Below are 24,885 nucleotides of genomic sequence, written 5' to 3'. Positions count from 1 at the left end.
TGGTGTCCATGAGATAACAATTTCATATATTACACTATTTCAACGAAATCAGACTAGGAGTCCCATAATTATCAAAATTATTGCATCAAACGTTTTGAATATATAAAATAGTTTTTAGGAGAGTTTTTAGAAAATAATTCTCAGATTTTTTTTCGCAAAATTTTAAATTTTTGTGAAAAAAAACTGAAAAACATTTGAAATTTTCCGTAAGAAAAACTGAAAAATATTTACTAAAAATTATCTAAAACACTAATTTAATATCAAATTTCATCATAGAAGTATACGTGGTAAAAAAAATATTTTCGATTATTATTGTTGGATTTGACAGACTCAAAAACTATTATTTTTTTATTTTTATTTTTTTATTAGCATGGAAGAAAAGTTGACGTGGATTCCAACCGGCGTAGTCTTCATTATACGTAGAAGACTTGGACTGTTGGAGATATCAGCCTGAAACTCTAAACAAAACCATTCCATTTTCATATATTCAGCTGATTAAGATGTTTGACTTGAATTATTTTAAAGGAAAAAAAAAATCAAACTTGACATCTTTTAAAATAGAGCAATGCTATGTGTAAAACAAAATTTGTATAATATTGTTATACCACATGAAATTCAATATAAAAATTTAATTTATCAAATTTCATGATATATATTTGAATAAAAAATATCACGATATAATAAAAAAATATCATCAGATAATAGCAAATTATCACGACATAATTGTTATAAATATCGTCATATTGGTTGTATTCTTTAAAATATGTTTTAATTATTTGATTATTTTGTTTTCTGAAATTTCATTCTTATCATTTTATTTCTTTTACTCGATATTTAATAAATTAAATTATTCGAGCCTCACACTCTCTGGTTATGTAGTGAGTAGTCTAAAAGTTTATTTTAATGAAAAATAAAATTTATTTTTAATACAAAAGAAGAACTTGCGACTAATAAGTAATTTACTACTTGATCTATATGACTATATCAGTTAGAATTTCAAGTAAACGTCATTATTGTCCCTAATTAAAAAAAAAAAATTCGACCTATAAAATATTTTAGTAATGAAAGGTTGTGTTCTAATAAATATCTTAGCGGCACATAATTTTATAAGAACGATTAATTTACATTTTAGTATCCAAAAAATTAATTAGAAATTACTAATTATTCTATAACTAAAACAAGTAAAATAATTTTGAACAAAATTGAAAGTTAATATGTATGCTAAGAGTGTTGCAAGATATGTTTTCGAGTTTGAATTGATAAATATTATATTTATATTTGAAAACATTGAATTTGATTCGAATTTCACTATCTTCAAAACTTTTTATTGTCAAACTCAAGTCGAATTATCTTGTTCGATGTTTCAAGATCACTTGTTAATTTTAATATCATACATATAATGTAATTACATGTAAAATAAATATATCTGAAGTTTATTTTGGAATATTTTGAGTAATAAATCGAACTATTCGTGAACATGTTGGCATATTTTGAGATGGACTTTAATTCGAACAAAAATCTTTAAAATTTTCGAATTTTGAATCAAAATCAAACTCAAATATATTTATTTAAAACTTTAAAATTTTATTTATATTAAAGTCGATTTTTAGTTCATTTATACTTCAATAGTTCAATTTATGCACATACAACTATGTCATGAATCATTTTTTATGAATGATTCATCCGATCTTAACATAGTCTTTGGGAATTAGGAGAGCTTCTTCATGAACAAAATGAGAATTACTTCGCTCTATAAAATAATAAGTTGTCATGAAAATTCTTTTAAATAAAAAATTGAATTCATTTAAGCCTCATTGGAAATTTATTATTATTATTATTATTATTATTTTGAAAATAAGCCTCGTTGGAAATTTGGAATCACTACAATTGTACAAGTGACGATTTAAAGCAGGTATGACCGTAAATTCGTCAAGACTTGGGGTCAAAATTTGGACTAAATTTCAGTAATTAGCATTAGCCGTGCCCGATATAAGCGGCAACCCGGAATTCACTCTGCCAAGAAATGGCAAAATCTAAGCATAAGCCTCTTCTGCTTACAAAATTAGTAACAGTTGGAGTGTTGTTTTCACTTCTCCAATCTTCAGTAGCTGAAATCATCTTCGAGGAGCGCTTTGATGGTAAGTTCTCTGATTCTTGTGCATTTTTTTCGGGTGTTTTTAACTTCCGATTTGGGTTTGAAATACTCCGTCATATGCTAGTTGTTTGTGGCTAAATGGATACTGGATGACCTGAATCTTTGGTTTAGAATGGATTTCAGTTTGAATCTTTTCTGGGTTTGCAAGCGTTTGGGTAGTGATTGTCAGTGTACTTTTGAAAAGATCTAGTGATGTTCTTTTAGTTTGTTCTTTTGAAGCATAATATGTTCTCTGTGATTCATATGATTGTAGTTTGTATTTGTAGAGTAAGTGAACTTGGAGAGTGAAGTCAACTTACTCAGTTATTCGTTCTTTTGGAGCTTATGTTAATGAATTTGTCGCCTTAAATTTCTTGATTTTGGGTTTGTGTATAATGTCTGTTAATATTATTCTTTTGTGGAATAGATGGATGGCAGCGTAGATGGGTGAAATCTGATTGGAAAAGAAGCGAAGGGAAAGCTGGATCCTTTAAGCACACAGCCGGGAAGTGGAATGGTGATCCTGATGATAAAGGTTTGAGTTCCTCTCTTAGTATAGTTACTCTAATAATAGTGGATTTTCAAGATAATTTACTTGGAAAAAAAATAGTTTTATGCATGTGAAAGTATTGGTGCAACTTGTGTTCCAAATAATCATTTGATAGATTTGAAGGGTCAACCATAATATGCAATCACTTTAATTTTGAAGCAGTAATATAAGAGTAAAATTGTTGTTTCTCTCGTTTTGTGGGAATGTAATCCCCAAAACTCCCATTGTTCGTACGGTTATAATTTTCTCCTGAGACCAAAGAAAAAAGGAAAAAGAAAAAAAAAGTTAAAATCGCCCGCATCTTTACGCCGGTGAACTGAACCATGCTACAAAAAAAAAGGTATAAACTGAAATATCACACTTTATGGTTATGGATAGTATCCTTTAAATGTATCGATATTTGCTTCAGTATGAATCTTTTGGTTGCCTGATAAATCAGTTTCATCAGCCTGTATGGTTTTGATTTTCCTATCTTTTTTTATTTTCCCTTTCCGCATTAAAAAACTCCATAAATGTGAATATGAGGAGCCATCAACGGCTTGCTTCAGATTGTTGTAATTCCTTATTTCTTTTCAGGTATTCAGACATCAATTGATGCTAGGCATTCTGCCATTTCTGCTAAGATACCAGAATTCAACAACCAGAATAGAACCTTGGTTGTTCAGTATTCCATTAGATTTGAGCAGGACATAGAATGTGGTGGGGGTTACATAAAGCTTCTTTCAGGTTATGTTAATCAAAAGAAATTTGGTGGTGATGCACCATACAGGTATTACTAGTTATGAAAATACTGAAACACATACAATTTTGTTCGTATCTTAAAATTTTATTTGGTGTTCGAGGCTCTAAAACAGAAGCAATTGGTCCTCATGGATTTCACCTGCTGATTTCAGTTACTCACGGAATTTGGATGCTCCTTTTACGTTTCTAGTTGTTACACCTCAGCAATAAAAAAAATTCATACTTGTCTTTATGGTTGTTCAAGTATTCTTTGGTTACATCTATTAAGATGTGATGATCACAAGTTGCTCTGTTTACTCATTAATCTTTAATGAAGTGTAGTGCTAAAAAATACGGATCATCTTTTTGTCTTGTTATGTTTGAAAATGTATGCGTGATGCGGTGGAGCTATCTATTACTTTGCTGGTATGTTGATCATTTGAAACTTCTATTTGTCTTCAGTTTAATGTTTGGACCAGATTTATGTGGCTCACAGACAAAGAAACTTCATGTCATACTTTCCTATCAAGGTCAAAATTACCCCATTAAGAAGGATTTGCAATGTGAGACAGACAAGTTAACCCATTTTTATACATTCATTCTTCGGCCCGATGCCACATATAGCATTTGGATTGATGGTCGTGAAAGAGATTCTGGAAGCATGTATACAGATTGGGATATCCTGCCTCCCCGAAAGATTAAAGCTGTGAATGCGAAAAAGGTACTTTCATCTCGAATCCTCCAAGCACTTTTGAAACCAAATTATTTCATCATGCATTGTGTATCACCTTTCGCTGTAGACCAATATGAATTAAGTGTATTTGTTTCTGCATAAAAATTGCTATATATTTTTCATCTGCTATAGTTTGAATTCTGAGTTTCTTTCTTACAACATCTTTTGAAAATAAATGAGTGGAAAATAATGTTATTCAATGGTGTTTTGTTGTTACACGCACATCTTTTTATTTGAAATCATCGTGACAGCCTGCAGACTGGGATGATAGAGAATACATTGATGATCCAGTTGATGCCAAACCTGAGGTAGTGTGACTTGGTACCATTCAGTACAATTTCAGCATAATATAGTTTTTTTTTTTGCTAAAATATATGTATCATGTTTCAGGGATATGATTCCATTCCTCGAGAAATACCTGATCCAAAGGCAAAGGAGGTAATTTATCAACTAAAAGGCTAGCTTTAGCTTCCACAAACTTTTACATGCCAACATAGTTGATGTTAAGTGTCATCACGTGTGGTCGGGCATGCACAGCTGCTCGCTCTACTTAAAATCGCTGTCAGAACGGACTATTTTTTTCAAGTGTTGGTGACAGGCATGGAATACTAAATATATTTGGTTTATTTGTTCAAGAGCAGCCTGATGACTGGGATGAAGAAGAAGATGGAATATGGAAACCGAAAAAAATTCCAAATCCGGCATACAAGGGACCATGGAAGCGTAAGGTATCACGAAATAGCGTGCACATCGTTTTGCAGAAGATAGTCACACCCTTTTGTGATCACATTGATAAGTCCTTTCTTTTTTATTAAACAGAAAATCAAGAATCCTAATTATAAAGGGAAGTGGAAGATTCCTTGGATCGATAACCCCGGTATAGTGCTTTTACACACTGATATCTAAGACTGCATATTTTGGATTTTTGCACAGTTATCTCCAAATATTGTATATGAATTTTAAGATTACTTTTTATTTTTCTCTCTTCTCGATCAGAATTTGAAGATGATCCAGATCTTTACGTTCTAAAGCCCATCAAATATGTCGGCATCGAAGTTTGGCAGGTGATCTTAGCTTGCGGAATACGGTGTTACTTTATTCAGCCTATGTAACCCTTGGAAATCAGAACATATATACTGGAATCAGATTTGAAATTATTAGGATAGTTATATCTTTGATATGATTTTATTGTCATGAGATTTTTCCCGCAAATGGGTTCTGATATATGTTCATTAATATAAAAAGGTGATGATTGCATTTATGGATGTTGGCCAATGCTTATTGAACCATCTAAATGGCCGCTGCTTTATGTTCTTCATTTTACTAGTGTTCTACAGTTTTTATTGTTGACCTGGGGTTCCATTTCTTCTCGGCTTCAGGTGAAAGCAGGCTCTGTTTACGACAACATTCTGATTTCTGATGAACCCAACTATGCGAAGCAAGTCATAGAGGAAGTATTTTCCAATAGGGAGGTCATTACTTAGCTCCTGTCTATCTAGAAAGCACCTTGTGGCCAGGAACCACTCTAACCTGCCTTTATATTGTGTTGTTTTCTGGTAAATTAGATCGAAAAGGAGGCATTTGAAGAGGCCGAAAAAGTGAGAAAAGCTAAAGAGGATGAGGTTCAAGTCAAACCCAACTGCTCTAGTCCACTTGTTTCGAATTGCTAGATCGACTTTTGAAATATTTTCCTGACGTTGGTTACAGGAAGCCCAGAGAGCAAGAGAGGAAGGTGAAAGGAGGAAAAGAGAAAGGGGCTATGAGAGAAGGCACCGTGAGAGGGAACGACCTCGAGAAAGATACAGGGTTAGTCTCTCTTACTCAGCTGTTCGTTTTGTGGTAGGACATCTAATTTCCAAGTGTTTTCCTTCTTTTTGTGCAGCGTCGTGATGATTATTTGGATGATTATCATGTAAGTTTCCGATTCTTTGCATTTTATTGAACTACTTGTGTGTATAAAGTTTGCATTGGTTATCCATTCAACCATTAAAAAAACACCAGACTAACCATTGAATATTCCATTCTCTGATAAATCCGACTTGGACAAACCGGATTCACTGAATTACATCCAAAGAATCCTTTGTTTTAAGTTTGGTTTTTGTCAGTTGGTTCCATCACTTTGGTTACGTACTCAGTTAAATCAGTTTGTTATGTTTTCAGGATGAACTTTGAGATGGTACCTATGGCTCATTCTTGTCCGAGGCCTTTCTCCAATCACCTTTTTTTCCCCTTTCAATTCTATTCATCAAGATAAAATCGACCCATTACATGATGATGTATTGGAGTAACTCGTTTGGAATCAAAGCAAGCAAGGGGGGGTCATGTTTTTGTGTACTGTCACTTTAATAGTTGGAACGAGACCTTTTGATATGATAATAATGATAGAAACGAACTATTTTGACTTTCCCCCATTTATTAATAAGATGATTCATCTAGTTGCAAACGAGTCGAGTTGAAAATAAACTCGGGGATGTAGCTCGACCGATTTGGGTTACTTTAAAACGAATATTTTCGAGTTTTAATTCAAAGTTTTGAGTATGACATGAACATACACAGTAATTTGGGTGTAAGCTTTCTTTAATTTGTAAACATCTATAGTCTCTACTACCTTGTACTATATCTCATGTTTTATTATAAAAACTAACTAAATACGTAGTTTAGCTTGGGTATAATATAATTATTATCTTTTTTTTTTTATGATAATTAACAATATAAAGATTTATAAAAATATTTAGGTATTATTTGGAAAAACAATGTTACATGTACAACGAAATTTGTACATCACAAAAAATTTAATGCAAAAATTTTATTTATCAAAATTTTATGATAAATTAAATACAAAATTTCATGATATAAATATCGTTGTACACAATATTTGTCGTACTTTTAACATTATTCATTTGTTATTGTTTCTAAGAAGTAAGCTAAAAAATATTTGTTAGAAATAAATCTCAAACACTACCTTAATTACTCAAAATACTACCTTTATTATGCAAAATATTCTATTCGCAAGAGAAATTCTCATGGTGGATTGCTTTTTATAAAATATTATTAAATAAGTTCGGAGCAAATTTTATTTAAAAGTAATTTTGATTATCTACACTATTAATTAAGGAAGATGTGTGAATAGTAATTGAAATTTCGTCATAAAAACAATCATTGTACCCTGAAAATAGGAGTTATCTGAAATCACTTTCTTTCTTTCTTTTTTTCTTATTAAATTTATAATCATTTTAAATTTTAATCAAGATTATATTATTAAGATTAAAAAAATCTAATCTAAAAAAAAATTTAAAAAAAAATCTAAAAATCATAATTAATTATGTCAAAAATTACATCGTCCGCCCATTCGTGGATTGCAACAAAATCTTGTTTTACAATAAAAGACTAACATAATTTACAGATTTTACGTTTTGGTAATTTAAAAAAAAGCATGATTGGTACATTAGAATAAAATAGAAAAGGAATGCAATCATAATATAAATGGAATGATTATTTTATTCCATTCTAGTGCTTGATATCGAAAATATGAAAAAGAATGTAATGAAATTATTTTAATAATCAAATATTTTTAAGCAAAAAAAAAAAAAAATTAATTATAGATAATGAGATATACTATTGACGATTTTAAAAAATAAAGATTTGAGTATTTCATGTAAAATAAATTAAAGACTTCACCTGAAAATTAGTTAGTAAAGGGTATATTTTTAATTAAATAGTAAGATAATTATAGGTACAAAACCATATATAATTCTATAAAAAAGTTAATTTATAAATGGCAATAAAATATTTTTTAAAAAAAATCTATCAAAGTCTATCGAAACTTATTTGCAAAATTTCGAGATTCTATATGAAGTTAAGAAAAATTCATAACAGTTTATTTTATTTTTTAAAAAAATAAAAATAAATAAAATTCATTAAATCTCAAAATTTAATATTTAATGATTCAAAAATAAAAAGTTGAATATTTAATTAATTGAAATTACTGAATAATAAAATCACTTAATTTATGGCTGTATTAATTTTTTAAAAAAAATTACCAACTCTAGCAGACGACACACGGAACATGGTGAACAAGAACAACAATTAGCCCCGCCCGAGACTTGGTTTAATTCATCAACTTATAGTCTCTCTTGCCTTCTTATTATTAAGCTTTGAACTTGGCCGTTGAGCTGCGATCGAAATCTGGGTTGGGTTTTAAAATATTGTTTTAATTAATGTCACGCGCTTGTATAACGGGTGAGTTTTTCTTGTTTTCTGGTTTCTATCGTGGAAATATTTTTAAAATTTGTGTTTTTGGGTGATATTATTGGAGCAAGTATGTATCTTTTTGTTGTTCCTTCTTTCAGGAATTACTTGTTTGGCGTTTTTATGCGGCGGATTCTGGGTTTTGGAGTATGGAACGAGGCGGCTTCGTAATCGTCGGTTGAAGAAGGTATCTTACTATATTTATTGTTTGTGTTTACACTAAAGAAATCAGTATAATGCAAAGGAAAAAAAAAGGTAGAACAAATGCTTGATTTTCGTGTGGAGCTGAAATATTAAAAGAAGTTGTTTCAAACGGGCTCTTACTATATTTATTGTTTGTGTTTACACTAAAGGTGATTCCCGTACTGGTTACTACTACTCATCACAAGCGTGGTGTTGATACTTTGGTTGAGGGTGGGATCAGAGAAGAAGACAGGATTAGTCAATTGTCAGATGATGTGATTTCGTTGATTGTCTCGCAATTACATACGAATGAAGCTGTTAGAACGAGCGTCCTGTCAAGGAGATGGAAACATGTTTACACCTTATCTCACAAGTCAAATTTTATTGTTACAGGATGCCCATTAATTCTCCCCCTTGCAATAATCTCAAGTCTCAAACAAAGTTTGTCCAAGCGGTGGATACCTTTTTACAACATCATTCTGGTTCTAGGATAACGTCCTTTGACTTGGTTTGTTGTTTTCGTGGATCCATCTCGGAACATTTTAGAAGATGGGTGAATACTGTTGGTAGGTTGGGAGTCGAAAGACTTACCGTTTTATATGGTTGTCGTAAATATTATGCACTCTCAGAATGCTAACTCTATCGTTTTCTAACGTACCTTTGCTACAAAACATATTCGTCGACGTTTGTGACCGCAAAGTGGCTCCTTCTGTATTTGGAAAAGTTGCCCAAGATCTACCTAATCTTAAATGCATGTATTTTTGGACTGATGCCAGATTCTTTGAGGTGTCAATGAATCTCTTTTCACCGCTTAATCCATTCTTGATCCATTATTTCTGAAGAAATATTAGAAAGATTCATGGAGTATTTTTGCATTTTGTCTCAGGCATTTGAAATAGGTGGAGTTAACAAGCTTAGCCACCTCACACATTTGGCTTTATTCTTAAAATACAGAACAATCTCGATCTGCTAGCACTAACTACAATTCTGGATGCATGCCCGCTTTTACACTACTTCCATCTATCGATGGTATTCATCACATATTCACATTACACCAATGATACTTTTTTACATTTTTTTTTTAATGTGACTGATAGTTTTATTGGTTTTATTGAATGCAGACGACACCATCGACATTCAATGGTATACGCGCACAAAAGAGAGTTGTCAGGCACCACACTCGGTTGAAAGAGTTGGAGTTTAGTGGATTCAATATGACAGAGAACGAGTATAATTTTATTTTCTACGTACTTAAAAGCGCGGTCTTCCTCGAGCGATTGTCAATCTTTCTGGATGTTAGATTCTACCACATACTTCTTGAAAGTTGGCTATGTACAACATGTACTCAAGGGGATTGGAAGGAGAAACAGAGAGTTATTCGCAAGCGGTTGCGAGGACATGCCATTTCCAAGAATGCTGAGATTATTATAACCAAATAAGATTCATATACAATTACAAGCCAAGTTGAACAATTCCTAATTTTCTTAGTGATTGATTATTGTTGTGATTATCAATCCTTGAGGTGGTGGAAACAAATGAATAGACATTTATATTACATGTCGAAAAGGATAGATTTTTTATATGATGATATATATGCACTGATTTCAAAATTTGAACCGGGTTTCCTTGCTAATTCTCCTCTGATATATATGTTGTTGTTCCAGTTATCCGTAGCTTTTCTTCTTGTCATTTCTTAGTTTTTTGCTGGCTTGTCAGTATAAACAAAACACCTTATTTGCCGATATATGTATGTTTCTACAAGCAAACAGATATCTAATGCCAAAGTTGCGGTTTTAAGATGCAATGGATTAAGAAAAATCCATCAACTCTCAATTCTTATTCACAGTATTTAGTACCAATATCCAGAAACTTCACTATTTACGCCGCGGCCATGGGGAATCAAAAATCGATACTTTATCGGGCATTTTGATTTCTTTCCATGCCTCCATCGTCTCACGAAACTTCAAAGCACTTTCTTTGGATGCATCTACGATCTCGCAAAATTTCCATGCACCATAAACCATCACCGCACAGCCCACGGCAATCCCTACTCCTCTCAAAATTTTGAGGGTAGTGTCTCCAATGTCGACCCCCGAGACCCGCGGATCTTTTTGTGTACTGCGACCACTGGAATCCTTGGCTTCTTCAACCACCACCGGCTTTACATTTTCATTTTCATTTTCAATCAAGAGCCACCCCTCAGATTGGCACATGTCTTTCAACACTTTCTTATGATCCTTGTCTGTAGAAGTAGGAAGCTGTATATGATATATATTTCCTTCCCCGGCCATGTCCCTGCAGATTCAAAAAGGGCCTCTCATAATATGTCATGCATTTTAATATCCTTGCCTTATTATTTATGCTATTCATGTCTTAATCCAGTATGCAGGTCTTATTAATTATCCTTGTCTTTATAATGTTTTGTAGTATGCTGAGCTTAATACATGCAGTACCCTGCTTGACATAGTCAGACATATATATGCTCTGGTGCTGCGAGAAAAAAAAGTGCAACTGAAATTCTTAAGCAGGTTCTTTTTATGCATCACTAGTATCTTCATACTTAAGGTGCATGGTTGCTAATTGAAAGTCTAAGATGATACCAAATCCCCGGCCTATTCACCTCAAGCAATTGCATCACAGCACAAGATATATTTCTTCCCCTTTCGCGGCCTATTTGTTTGGGTAGAAAGAAATGATGTTACAAGATAACGTTAAAAGCATTAAAAAATGATCGAAAATATATTCTGACTTTCATCTGCGTCCTTCCAAATTTGAAAGATTTAAATCATCGATGAATTAAATGCTAGCTAGCTTGTTCCTACTTACAATTAATAATTTTTTGTTAGGGTAAGGTTTAACGTTAAAGCTAACACAAATAAAAGCATCCGAGAAGAGGTACGACCCCTGCTTTATGTTCATAATGCTAAGAGTCACTTGTAAGTTTGTCTTTGAGGCTTGATTGATTGAGTTTGTTAGTTTCTTATCAAAGACAAGTAGGATGATAGTTATCCTACGTGAAACAATTAATATTATGATGATTGATCTCCAATGATCATAACGTCATTCTTCTCAAACAATTATGATGTGCGTACGTACTAATCAGCTACTTTATGCATAATCAAATTTTAAGATATATAGTAACTCGATCATTTACCTGGATGGATTGTATTCCGAGAATGCTAGCTTCTTCGATTTCGACACGACAACAATGGAGGATCCGAGATGATCTCTGCTCGAACCTCTGTTTTTACTCCAGTACACAAGTTCTAATGCTTTGAATTATTATTGCCAATAATCAAATATAGTTAGGATTCAAGCAAAGCAATGAGGAAATCAGTATGCAAGTGAAGAGAAAGGGACGATCGATTGACCTGCTCTGCTTCAACTTTCTTCCTCGTGCTTCGAACATGTTTTGTGTATGGGTTATTACATTTCCGTTTTCCCGCTTCTTATAACTTCACTTTGGGTTTGTCTACTCACATGCGTGTACACACACATATACATACATATATAATCACAGTTAGTTAAGGTTGTTTATATATATGTGTTTGTGTTCGCACGTGTTTGTGGGTACTATGGCATTTTTAGTTAAGGATGATTCTATATATACATACACATAATATATTAGAGTTATACATATGTTAACAACATTTACAAGTGATATATATTTTCTAATATATATTTATTAACACATGATTTAGTCATCTCTACACAAATTAAAATACAAAATATTTAATAAAAAAATATGTTATTTCCATCTACAAGCAAATAATAATTAAAAATCAAAGTTCTTTAAAATAATAATAATAATAATAATAACCAAAGTATTTTGGTGGTTCAATCTCTTACCAAAGTGAATGAATATTTAATTAAAATTTTTGTAAAAAAACAATTTGTTGATTTTATCTACAAAAAAAATAAAAACAAAATAATTGATATTTCAATATTTTAAAAAATTGAATCCTCGTCTAATATAAACATAGGTTGTAAATTTTGATTTTATTCTAATAATTGATTTTACAAAAAATATCATCAAAAAATTTATCAAATATATACAAAATAAATACAAAGTTGACAATGAAAAAAAACTTATATATTGTTTCACATTCTTATAATTAGTAAATATATTAGATTATATGTAAAATGAAACCAAAAACACTCAATTTGTGTAGTTTATTAGTATTATTTTATTCTTCAAATAATTGGGAGGGATTTTACTTCAAAAATTGCTCTTCTTTTAGTATTATTAATTTTTTTTTCGATTTCTAGTTTTTTCTACACGAATTAATATTTAGTACCGCTCGGATTCCATTCACCATAAACCATCACCGCACAGCCCACGGCAATCCCTACTCCTCTCAAAATTTTGAGGGTAGTGTCTCCAATGTCGACCCCCGAGACCCGCGGATCTTTTTGTGTACTGCGACCACTGGAATCCTTGGCTTCTTCAACCACCACCGGCTTTACATTTTCATTTTCATTTTCAATCAAGAGCCACCCCTCAGATTGGCACATGTCTTTCAACACTTTCTTATGATCCTTGTCTGTAGAAGTAGGAAGCTGTATATGATATATATTTCCTTCCCCGGCCATGTCCCTGCAGATTCAAAAAGGGCCTCTCATAATATGTCATGCATTTTAATATCCTTGCCTTATTATTTATGCTATTCATGTCTTAATCCAGTATGCAGGTCTTATTAATTATCCTTGTCTTTATAATGTTTTGTAGTATGCTGAGCTTAATACATGCAGTACCCTGCTTGACATAGTCAGACATATATATGCTCTGGTGCTGCGAGAAAAAAAAGTGCAACTGAAATTCTTAAGCAGGTTCTTTTTATGCATCACTAGTATCTTCATACTTAAGGTGCATGGTTGCTAATTGAAAGTCTAAGATGATACCAAATCCCCGGCCTATTCACCTCAAGCAATTGCATCACAGCACAAGATATATTTCTTCCCCTTTCGCGGCCTATTTGTTTGGGTAGAAAGAAATGATGTTACAAGATAACGTTAAAAGCATTAAAAAATGATCGAAAATATATTCTGACTTTCATCTGCGTCCTTCCAAATTTGAAAGATTTAAATCATCGATGAATTAAATGCTAGCTAGCTTGTTCCTACTTACAATTAATAATTTTTTGTTAGGGTAAGGTTTAACGTTAAAGCTAACACAAATAAAAGCATCCGAGAAGAGGTACGACCCCTGCTTTATGTTCATAATGCTAAGAGTCACTTGTAAGTTTGTCTTTGAGGCTTGATTGATTGAGTTTGTTAGTTTCTTATCAAAGACAAGTAGGATGATAGTTATCCTACGTGAAACAATTAATATTATGATGATTGATCTCCAATGATCATAACGTCATTCTTCTCAAACAATTATGATGTGCGTACGTACTAATCAGCTACTTTATGCATAATCAAATTTTAAGATATATAGTAACTCGATCATTTACCTGGATGGATTGTATTCCGAGAATGCTAGCTTCTTCGATTTCGACACGACAACAATGGAGGATCCGAGATGATCTCTGCTCGAACCTCTGTTTTTACTCCAGTACACAAGTTCTAATGCTTTGAATTATTACTGCCAATAATCAAATATAGTTAGGATTCAAGCAAAGCAATGAGGAAATCAGTATGCAAGTGAAGAGAAAGGGACGATCGATTGACCTGCTCTGCTTCAACTTTCTTCCTCGTGCTTCGAACATGTTTTGTGTATGGGTTATTACATTTCCGTTTTCCCGCTTCTTATAACTTCACTTTGGGTTTGTGTACTCACATGCGTGTACACACACATATACATACATATATAATCACATTTAGTTAAGGTTGTTTATATATATGTGTTTGTGTTCGCACGTGTTTGTGGGTACTATGGCATTTTTAGTTAAGGATGATTCTATATATACATACACATAATATATTAGAGTTATACATATGTTAACAACATTTACAAGTGATATATATTTTCTAATATATATTTATTAACACATGATTTAGTCATCTCTACACAAATTAAAATACAAAATATTTAATAAAAAAATATGTTATTTCCATCTACAAGAAAATAATAATTAAAAATCAAAGTTCTTTAAAATAATAATAATAATAATAATAACCAAAGTATTTTGGTGGTTCAATCTCTTACCAAAGTGAATGAATATTTAATTAAAATTTTTGTAAAAAAACAATTTGTTGATTTTATCTACAAAAAAAATAAAAACAAAATAATTGATATTTCAATATTTTAAAAAATTGAATCCTCGTCTAATATAAACATAGGTTGTAAATTTTGATTTTATTCTAATAATTGATTTTACAAAAAATATCATCAAAAAATTTATCAAATATATACAAAATAAATACAAAGTTGACAATGAAAAAAAACTTATATATTGTTTCACATTCTTATAATTAGTAAATATATTAGATTATATGTAAAATGAAACCAAAAACACTCAATTTGTGTAGTTTATTAGTATTATTTTATTCTTCAAATAATTGGGAGGGATTTTACTTCAAAAATTGCTCTTCTTTTAGTATTATTAATTTTTTTTTCGATTTCTAGTTTTTTCTACACGAATTAATATTTAGTACCGCTCGGATTCCATTCACCATAAACCATCACCGCACAGCCCACGGCAATCCCTACTCCTCTCAAAATTTTGAGGGTAGTGTCTCCAATGTCGACCCCCGAGACCCGCGGATCTTTTTGTGTACTGCGACCACTGGGATCCTTGGCTTCTTCAACCACCACCGGCTTTACATTTTCATTTTCATTTTCAATCAAGAGCCACCCCTTAGATTGGCACATGTCTTTCAGAACTTTCTTATGATCCTTGTCTGTAGAAGTAGAAAGCTGTATATGATATATATTTCCTTCCCCGGCCATGTCCCTGCAGATTCAAAAAGGGCCTCTCATAATATGTCATGCATTTTAATATCCTTGCCTTATTATTTATGCTATTCATGTCTTAATCCAGTATGCAGGTCTTATTAATTATCCTTGTCTTTATAATGTTTTGTAGTATGCTGAGCTTAATACATGCAGTACCCTGCTTGACATAGTCAGATATATATATGCTCTGGTGCTGCGAGAAAAAAAAGTGCAACTGAAATTCTTAAGCAGGTTCTTTTTATGCATCACTAGTATCTTCATACTTAAGGTGCATGGCTGCTAATTGAAAGTATAAGATGATACCAAATCCCCGGCCTATTCACCTCAAGCAATTGCATCACAACACAAGATATATTTCTTCCCCTTTCGCGGCCTATTTGCTTGGGTAGAAAGAAATGATGTTACAAGATAACGTTAAAAGCATTAAAAAATGATCGAATATATATTCTGACTTTCATCTGCGTCCTTCCAAATTCGAAATATTTAAATCATCGATGAATTAAATGCTAGCTAGCTTGTTCCTACTTACAATTAATAATTTTCTGTTAGGGTAAGGTTTAACGTTAAAGCTAACACAAATAAAAGCATCCGAGAAGAGGTACGACCCCTGCTTTATGTTCATAATGCTAAGAGTCACTTGTAAGTTTGTCTTTGAGGCTTGATTGATTGAGTTTGTTAGTTTCTTATCAAAGACAAGTAGGATGATAGTTATCCTACGTGAAACAATTAATATTATGATGATTGATCTCCATTGATCATAACGTCATTCTTCTCAAACAATTATGATGTGCATACGTACTAATCAACTACTTTATGCATAATCAAATTTTAAGATATATAGTAACTCGATCATTTACCTGGATGGATTGTATTCCGAGAATGCTAGCTTCTTCGATTTCGACACGACAACAATGGAGGATCCGAGATGATCTCTGCTCGAACCTCTGTTTTTACTCCAGTACACAAGTTCTAATGCTTTGAATTATTACTGCCAATAATCAAATATAGTTAGGATTCAAGCAAAGCAATGAGGAAATCAGTATGCAAGTGAAGAGAAAGGGACGATCGATTGACCTGCTCTGCTTCAACTTTCTTCCTCGTGCTTCGAACATGTTTTGTGTATGGGTTATTACATTTCCGTTTTCCCGCTTCTTATAACTTCACTTTGGGTTTGTGTACTCACATGCGTGTACACACACATATACATACATATATAATCACATTTAGTTAAGGTTGTTTATATATATGTGTTTGTGTTCGCACGTGTTTGTGGGTACTATGGCATTTTTAGTTAAGGATGATTCTATATATACATACACATAATATATTAGAGTTATACATATGTTAACAACATTTACAAGTGATATATATTTTCTAATATATATTTATTAACACATGATTTAGTCATCTCTACACAAATTAAAATACAAAATATTTAATAAAAAAATATGTTATTTCCATCTACAAGAAAATAATAATTAAAAATCAAAGTTCTTTAAAATAATAATAATAATAATAATAACCAAAGTATTTTGGTGGTTCAATCTCTTACCAAAGTGAATGAATATTTAATTAAAATTTTTGTAAAAAAACAATTTGTTGATTTTATCTACAAAAAAAATAAAAACAAAATAATTGATATTTCAATATTTTAAAAAATTGAATCCTCGTCTAATATAAACATAGGTTGTAAATTTTGATTTTATTCTAATAATTGATTTTACAAAAAATATCATCAAAAAATTTATCAAATATATACAAAATAAATACAAAGTTGACAATGAAAAAAAACTTATATATTGTTTCACATTCTTATAATTAGTAAATATATTAGATTATATGTAAAATGAAACCAAAAACACTCAATTTGTGTAGTCTATTAGTATTATTTTATTCTTCAAATAATTGGGAGGGATTTTACTTCAAAAATTGCTCTTCTTTTAGTATTATTAATTTTTTTTTCGATTTCTAGTTTTTTCTACACGAATTAATATTTAGTACCGCTCGGATTCCATTCACCATAAACCATCACCGCACAGCCCACGGCAATCCCTACTCCTCTCAAAATTTTGAGGGTAGTGTCTCCAATGTCGACCCCCGAGACCCGCGGATCTTTTTGTGTACTGCGACCACTGGGATCCTTGGCTTCTTCAACCACCACCGGCTTTACATTTTCATTTTCATTTTCAATCAAGAGCCACCCCTTAGATTGGCACATGTCTTTCAGAACTTTCTTATGATCCTTGTCTGTAGAAGTAGAAAGCTGTATATGATATATATTTCCTTCCCCGGCCATGTCCCTGCAGATTCAAAAAGGGCCTCTCATAATATGTCATGCATTTTAATATCCTTGCCTTATTATTTATGCTATTCATGTCTTAATCCAGTATGCAGGTCTTATTAATTATCCTTGTCTTTATAATGTTTTGTAGTATGCTGAGCTTAATACATGCAGTACCCTGCTTGACATAGTCAGATATATATATGCTCTGGTGCTGCGAGAAAAAAAAGTGCAACTGAAATTCTTAAGCAGGTTCTTTTTATGCATCACTAGTATCTTCATACTTAAGGTGCATGGCTGCTAATTGAAAGTATAAGATGATACCAAATCCCCGGCCTATTCACCTCAAGCAATTGCATCACAACACAAGATATATTTCTTCCCCTTTCGCGGCCTATTTGCTTGGGTAGAAAGAAATGATGTTACAAGATAACGTTAAAAGCATTAAAAAATGATCGAATATATATTCTGACTTTCATCTGCGTCCTTCCAAATTCGAAATATTTAAATCATCGATGAATTAAATGCTAGCTAGCTTGTTCCTACTTACAATTAATAATTTTCTGTTAGGGTAAGGTTTAACGTTAAAGCTAACACAAATAAAAGCATCCGAGAAGAGGTACGACCCCGAAACTTGCTTTATGTTCATAATGCTAAGAGTCACTTGTAAGTTTGTCTTTGAGGCTTGATTGATTGAGTTTGTCTGTTTCTTATCAAAGACAAGTAGGATGATAGTTATCCTACGTGAAACAATTAATATTATGATGATTGATCTCCATTGATCATAATGTCATTCTTTTCAAACAATTATGATGTGCGTACGTACTAATCAGCCACTTTATGCATAATCAAATTTTAAGATATATAGTAACTATGTAGTAACCCAGATTCCATTTTAAGATAATAATATGTTAAACATGATTAAGGGTTAGTAATTTCGGAGTATTATTCGACTTCGGAAGAGAATATGGGTTTTTGAGTTTGGGCCGGATCGGAAGCTCCGAACCCAGATCGGAAGTTTCGATCCTAGCCACTTCGGAAGCTCATCGGAAGCATAGAGATCGGAAGCTCCGATCTTGAAACGGAATTTTCGATCTCCGGCTGCCAGCTTTGCCCGATGACTCAGCCGCGTGTTTTGGACAAGTGTTGATCGGGGGTGAGATCGGAAGCTCCGATCGTCGGATCGGAAGTTCCGATCCTGGCGTGTCCTGCATGCACGCAATGAGCTGGATCGGAAGCTTCGATCCCGAAATCGGAAGTTCCGATCCTGGTCGGGAATTTTGCCTATAAATAGGTCTCGTTCAATTTTATTTTGAAATACGAATTCCCGAGTTTCCTTCTACAGTTATATAGTGTGAGATATACACTTGAGTGCCCTATCGGTTATAATAGAGGTTCTGGAATAACCAAGGTGTGGTTATAGTCATCTGGGACTAGCGACTCCAAAGGGCTAACTACGGACGAAGGTATGGTTCGGGAATCTATTTAAGTTTTAGGAGTACTTATTAGCTTAGTTAAGGCTTATAGAATTTATGTAGTGATACGGTGAACTTTTGAATATAGGCTTGGAACCTAGGATCCTACTTTACTTGAACTAGCCTAGAGGTACGTACACATTGACTGAGATTGCCAGCGAGTATACATGTTTATATGTTGCATTTATTTGGCATTATTATATGGCATGATGTATGCTTTACCGTCTTCTATACTCATATGTCATGTACATATACACGTTGAGCCTATACCTCGTTATACCTGACTATAGAGCCGCTCAGCTCTATACTCGATAGTTTGTCACTGAGAGTACCGCGACGGCGGGGGCATTTATGTCTGTATACTCTGGTTTACTGGACGAGTGTGGTTGCACTCAGAGGTTGATCCGTGCGGTGGCAGCACTCATGTGACGCCGGTTCTGAGCATGAATTTTCAGATGACCCTGTACCAGTCATCATGTTGCATGCATTATATACATATGTTTACTCATGTCTATGTACTGGGCGTTAGCGCTCATGTCCTAGTTGTTATCTTGGACACCCTATTTCATGGGGCAGGTCGCAGGATGGACGGAGCTGATAGTTCAAGACAGGACTAGGGAGCAGGAGCCTTGAGGATTTTATTATACAGCAGGATCTGATATAGCTGTATAATGTTTACTGTTTAAGTTTTCGATTTGGTTGTATCACTACTGTATTAAGCCTGGATAATTTACTAAGCTGATATGTAAATTATGGATTATGTTTCCGCACGTTTTTACTCTGTTTCATATATTGTTGTATTACGTTTAATGCATGCTATTAGTTGTCAGTTAGTAGGTGATTCTATGCAGGGTCACTACATTTCGTGTCACCATCAAGAATAAGTATCCTTTGCCACGGATTGATGATCTGTTCGATCAACTACAGGGTACTTCTGTTTATTCAAAGATAGATCTGAGATCTGGATACCACCAGATGTGGGTATGAGACTCAGATATATCTACGACTGCTTTCAGAACCAGATATGGGCATTATGAATTTCTGGTGATGCCATTCGGTTTGACGAATGCACCGACAGTCTTTATGAATCTGATGAATAAGATATTTCGAGAGTATCTGGATAGATTTGTCATCGTTTTCATTGATGATATTCTTGTCTATTCTCATGATAAGGATGAGCATGCACAACATCTAAGGATTGTTTTACAAACGTTACGAGATAAGCAGCTGTATGCGAAATTGAGCAAGTATGAATTCTGGCTTGATCGAGTAGTGTGTCTCGGACATGTGATTTCTAATGAAGGGATATCTGTTGATCCTAGTAAGATAGAGGCAGTGCTGAACTGGTCTCGACCGACGACGGTTGCTGAGATTCGTAGTTTCTTGGGTCTAGCTGGATATTACCGTCGGTTCATCGAGAATTTTTCACAGTTAGCCAGGCCTTTGAATCAGCTTACTCGGAAAGATGTTTCCTTCATATGGTCCTCGGATTGTGAGGAGTCATTTCACGAGCTGCGTAGACGTCTTACTACTGCACCTGTGCTAGCTCTACCTTCTGGATCAGGAGGTTATATTGTTTATACTGATGCATCTGGTCAGGGGTTAGGATGTATTTTGACACAGCATGGACATGTTATTGCCTATGCTTCTCGACAGTTGAAGACGCATGAGAGTAATTATCCAGTGCATGATCTCGAGTTAGCCGCCATTGTATTTGCGTTCAAGATTTGGAGGCATTATCTTTATGGCGAGAAATTTGAGATATTCACGGATCATAAGAGTTTGAAGTATTTATTCACTCAAGCGGAGTTGAATATGCGACAGAGACGCTGGATGGATCTTCTGAAGGATTATGATTGTGAAATCAAATATCATCCAGGTTCTGTTAATCTTACTGCTGATGCCTTGAGTCGGCAGGTGAGACTTTCTGCACTTCAGACTAGTGAAATATCTCATATGATTCAAGAGTGTTGTTCATTAAGTTTTACGCTCAAGCACAAGAAAGGGAGGAATGAGATTCGTTTGTATACTATTCTATCTGAGCCAGCATTGTATTCTCGGATCAGAGATGCTCAGATATCTGATGTTAAGACTCAGCGTTTGGCACGTCTAGTCAATGGAGTTAATACATCTGGATTTCATTTTCAGGCAGATGGTTTATTGTGCCTATCTAATCAAGTGGTTGTACCTAATGATGCGGAGCTCAGGAACGATATTCTTTTTCAAGCTCACAGGAGTCGATTATCAGTCCATCCTGGAAGCATGAAAATGTATAAGGACTTGCGAACTAGATTCTGGTGGAAAGGAATGAAGAGGAGTGTATATCAATTTGTTTCGAAATGTTTGGTTTGTCAACAGGTCAAGGCTGAACATCGACGACCAGGTGGATTACTGCAGAATCTTGAGATTTCCGAATGGAAGTGGGAGCACGTGACTATGGACTTTGTTACCTACTTGCCTATGACGTCACGTCAGTGTGATGCTATCTGGGTTGTCGTTGACCGTTTGACGAAATCAGCACACTTTATTCCTTACAATCGAGAGTATTCTTATGATCGCATGACATGTTTATACATCCAGGAAATAGTGCGATTACATGGGATTCCAGTGAGCATAGTCAGTGATAGAGACCCGCGATTTACCTCACGATTTTGGGGTAGTTTTCAGGAGGCATTGGGTACCACTCTGAGTTTGAGCACTGCATATCATTCGGAGACTGATGGGCAGTCAGAGCGGACGATTTGTACACTGGAAGATATGCTACGTTCTTCTGTCATGGATTTTGGCTTATCTTGGCAGGATCAGTTACCCTTGATCGAATTTGCCTACAATAACAGTTATCATCGTAGTATTGATATGGCACCTTTCGAGGCATTGTACGGTCGACGGTGTCGTACTCCGTTATTCTGGGATGAAGTCAGGGAACGACAAGTCGAGGGTCCTGAATTGGTGCAGCAGATTGTAGACAAGGTAGATTTGATCAAGCATAGGATCAAAGTTGCTCAAGATAGACAAGCCAGTTATGCTAATATTCGCCGCAGGCCACTTCAGTTTGAGCCTGGTGAATATGTATTTCTCCGAGTATCACCTTTCAGAAAGGTGATGAGATTCGGCGTGAAAGGCAAGTTGTCTCCTCGTTTCATTGGGCCTTTCCAAATACTGGAGAAGATCGGAGATGTTGCATATCGTTTGGCTTTACCGCCAAATCTTTCCAGTATACACAATGTTTTTCATGTGTCGTTGCTTCGACAGTACATAGCTGATGAATCTCATGTGATTCAATCTACTGATATTCAGCTAGAGCCAGATCTTTCTTTTGTTGAACGACCAATCCGTATCCTAGACAAGAAGGAGAAAGTTCTTCGGAACAAGACTATACCACTTGTGATGGTACAGTGGTAGCGCCGAGGCGTTGAAGAAGCAACTTGAAAAACTGAAAGTCGTATGCAAGCGGAATATCTTGAGTTATTTGCTTTGTACTTTTGATTTACCATGTAAGATGTAATTACAGTTGTTGTAATAAAACATGGTTTGATGTTTCATATTGTTATCTTGATTTTGTCTTTAGATGTTATTTCGCGGACAAAATCTCTAAGGGCGGGGAGAATGTAGTAACCCAGATTCCATTTTAAGATAATAATATGTTAAACATGATTAAGGGTTAGTAATTTCGGAGTGTTATTGGACTTCGGAAGAGAATATGGGTTTTTGAGTTTGGGCCGGATCGGAAGCTCCGAACCCAGATCGGAAGTTCCGATCCTAACCACTTCGGAAGCTCATCGGAAGCATAGAGATCGGAAGCTCCGATCCTGGAACGGAAGTTCCGATCTCCGGCTGCCAGCTTTGCCCGATGACTCAGCCGCGAGTTTTGGACAAGTGTTGATCGGAAGCTCCGATCGTCGGATCGGAAGTTCCGATCCTGGCTTGTCCTGCATGCACGCAATGAGCTGGATCGGAAGCTCCGATCCCGAAATCGGAAGTTCCGATCCTGGTCGGGAATTTTGCCTATAAATAGGTCTCGTTTGATTTCATTTTGAAATACAAATTCCCGAGTTTCCTTCTACAGTTATATAGTGTGAGATATACACTTGAGGGCCCTATCGGTTATAATAGAGGTTCTGGAATAACAAAGGTGTGGTTATAGTCATCCGGGACTAGCGACTCCAAAGGGCTAACTACGGACGAAGGTATGGTTCGGGAATCTATTTAAGTTTTGGGAGTACTTATTAGCTTAGTTAAGGCTTATAGAATTTATGTAGTGATACGGTGAACTTTTGAATATAGGCTTGAAACCTAGGATCCTACTTTACTTGAACTAGCCTAGAGGTACGTACACATTGACTGAGATTGCCAGCGAGTATACATGTTTATATGTTGCATTTATTTGGCATTATTATATGGCATAATGTATGCTTTACCGTCTTCTATACTCATATGTCATGTGCATATACACGTTGAGCCTATACCTCGTTATACCTGACTATAGAGCCGCTCAGCTCTATACTCGATAGTCTGTCACTGAGAGTACCGCGACGGCGGGGGCATTTATGTCTGTCTACTCTGGTGTACTGGACGAGTGTGGTTGCACCCAGAGGTTGATCCGTGCGGTGGCAGCACTCATGTGGCGCCGGTTCTGAGCATGAATTTTCAGATGACCCTGTACCAGTCATCATGTTGCATGCATTATATACATATGTTTACTCATGTCTATGTACTGGGCGTTAGCGCTCACGTCCTAGTTGTTATCTTGGACACCCTATTTCATGGGGCAGGTCGCAGGATGGACGGAGCTGGTAGTTCAAGACAGGACTAGGGAGCAGGAGCCTTGAGGATTTTATTATACAGCAGGATCTGATATAGCTGTATAATGTTTACTGTTTAAGTTTTCGATTTGGTTGTATCACTACAGTATTAAGTCTGGATAATTTACTAAGCTGATATGTAAATTATGGATTATGTTTCCGCACGTTTTTACTCTGTTCCATATATTGTTGTATTACGTTTAATGCATGCTATTAGTTGCCAGTTAGTAGGTGATTCGATGCAGGGTCACTACAACTCGATCATTTACCTGGATCGATCGTATTTCGAGAATGCTAGCTTCTTCGATTTCGACACGACAACAATGGAGGATCCGAGATGATCTCTGCTCGAACCTCTGTTTTTACTCCAGTACACAAGTTCTAATGCTTTGAATTATTACTGCCAATAATCAAATATAGTTAGGATTCAAGCAAAGCAATGAGGAAATCAGTATGCAAGTGAAGAGAAAGGGACGATCGATTGACCTGCTCTGCTTCAACTTTCTTCCTCGTGCTTCGAACATGTTTTGTGTATGGGTTATTACATTTCCGTTTTCCCGCTTCTTATAACTTCACTTTGGGTTTGTCTACTCACATGCGTGTACACACACATATACATACATATATAATCACAGTTAGTTAAGGTTGTTTATATATATGTGTGTGTGTTCGCACGTGTTTGTGGGTACTGTGACATTTTTAGTTAAGGATGATTCTATATATACATACACATAATATATTAGAGTTATACATATGTTAACAACATTTACAAGTGATATATATTTTCTAATATATATTTATTAACACATGATTTAGTCATCTCTACACAAATTAAAATACAAAATATTTAATGAAAAA

General features: G+C 34.3%; 2 protein-coding genes across 2 annotated transcripts; both read left to right on the top strand.

Moving 5' to 3' along the window:
* The first annotated feature begins 1,949 nt into the window (after positions 1–1,949).
* Positions 1,950–6,696, top strand: LOC140860060 (calreticulin-3-like). Its single transcript, XM_073262823.1, has 14 exons — positions 1,950–2,138; positions 2,562–2,669; positions 3,261–3,453; positions 3,867–4,125; positions 4,389–4,445; positions 4,528–4,575; positions 4,779–4,865; positions 4,957–5,014; positions 5,134–5,201; positions 5,517–5,609; positions 5,703–5,759; positions 5,845–5,943; positions 6,020–6,049; positions 6,298–6,696. Exons 1-14 carry the CDS (start codon positions 2,024–2,026, stop codon positions 6,307–6,309), a joined length of 1,284 nt encoding a protein of 427 aa, XP_073118924.1. The 5' UTR covers positions 1,950–2,023; the 3' UTR covers positions 6,310–6,696.
* Positions 6,697–8,204: 1,508 nt separating this feature from the next.
* On the top strand, positions 8,205–10,120 carry LOC140867166 (uncharacterized). The gene is made up of 7 exons (XM_073272243.1): positions 8,205–8,376; positions 8,487–8,572; positions 8,739–8,833; positions 8,962–9,134; positions 9,269–9,354; positions 9,523–9,597; positions 9,690–10,120. Exons 1-7 carry the CDS (start codon positions 8,355–8,357, stop codon positions 10,005–10,007), a joined length of 855 nt encoding a protein of 284 aa, XP_073128344.1. The 5' UTR covers positions 8,205–8,354; the 3' UTR covers positions 10,008–10,120.
* Positions 10,121–24,885: the final 14,765 nt, after the last annotated feature.

Source organism: Henckelia pumila, chromosome 4, assembly GCF_033568475.1.
Source record: "Henckelia pumila isolate YLH828 chromosome 4, ASM3356847v2, whole genome shotgun sequence".
Taxonomy (NCBI): domain Eukaryota; kingdom Viridiplantae; phylum Streptophyta; class Magnoliopsida; order Lamiales; family Gesneriaceae; genus Henckelia; species Henckelia pumila.
This window is presented reverse-complemented; position numbering and strand designations above follow the sequence as displayed.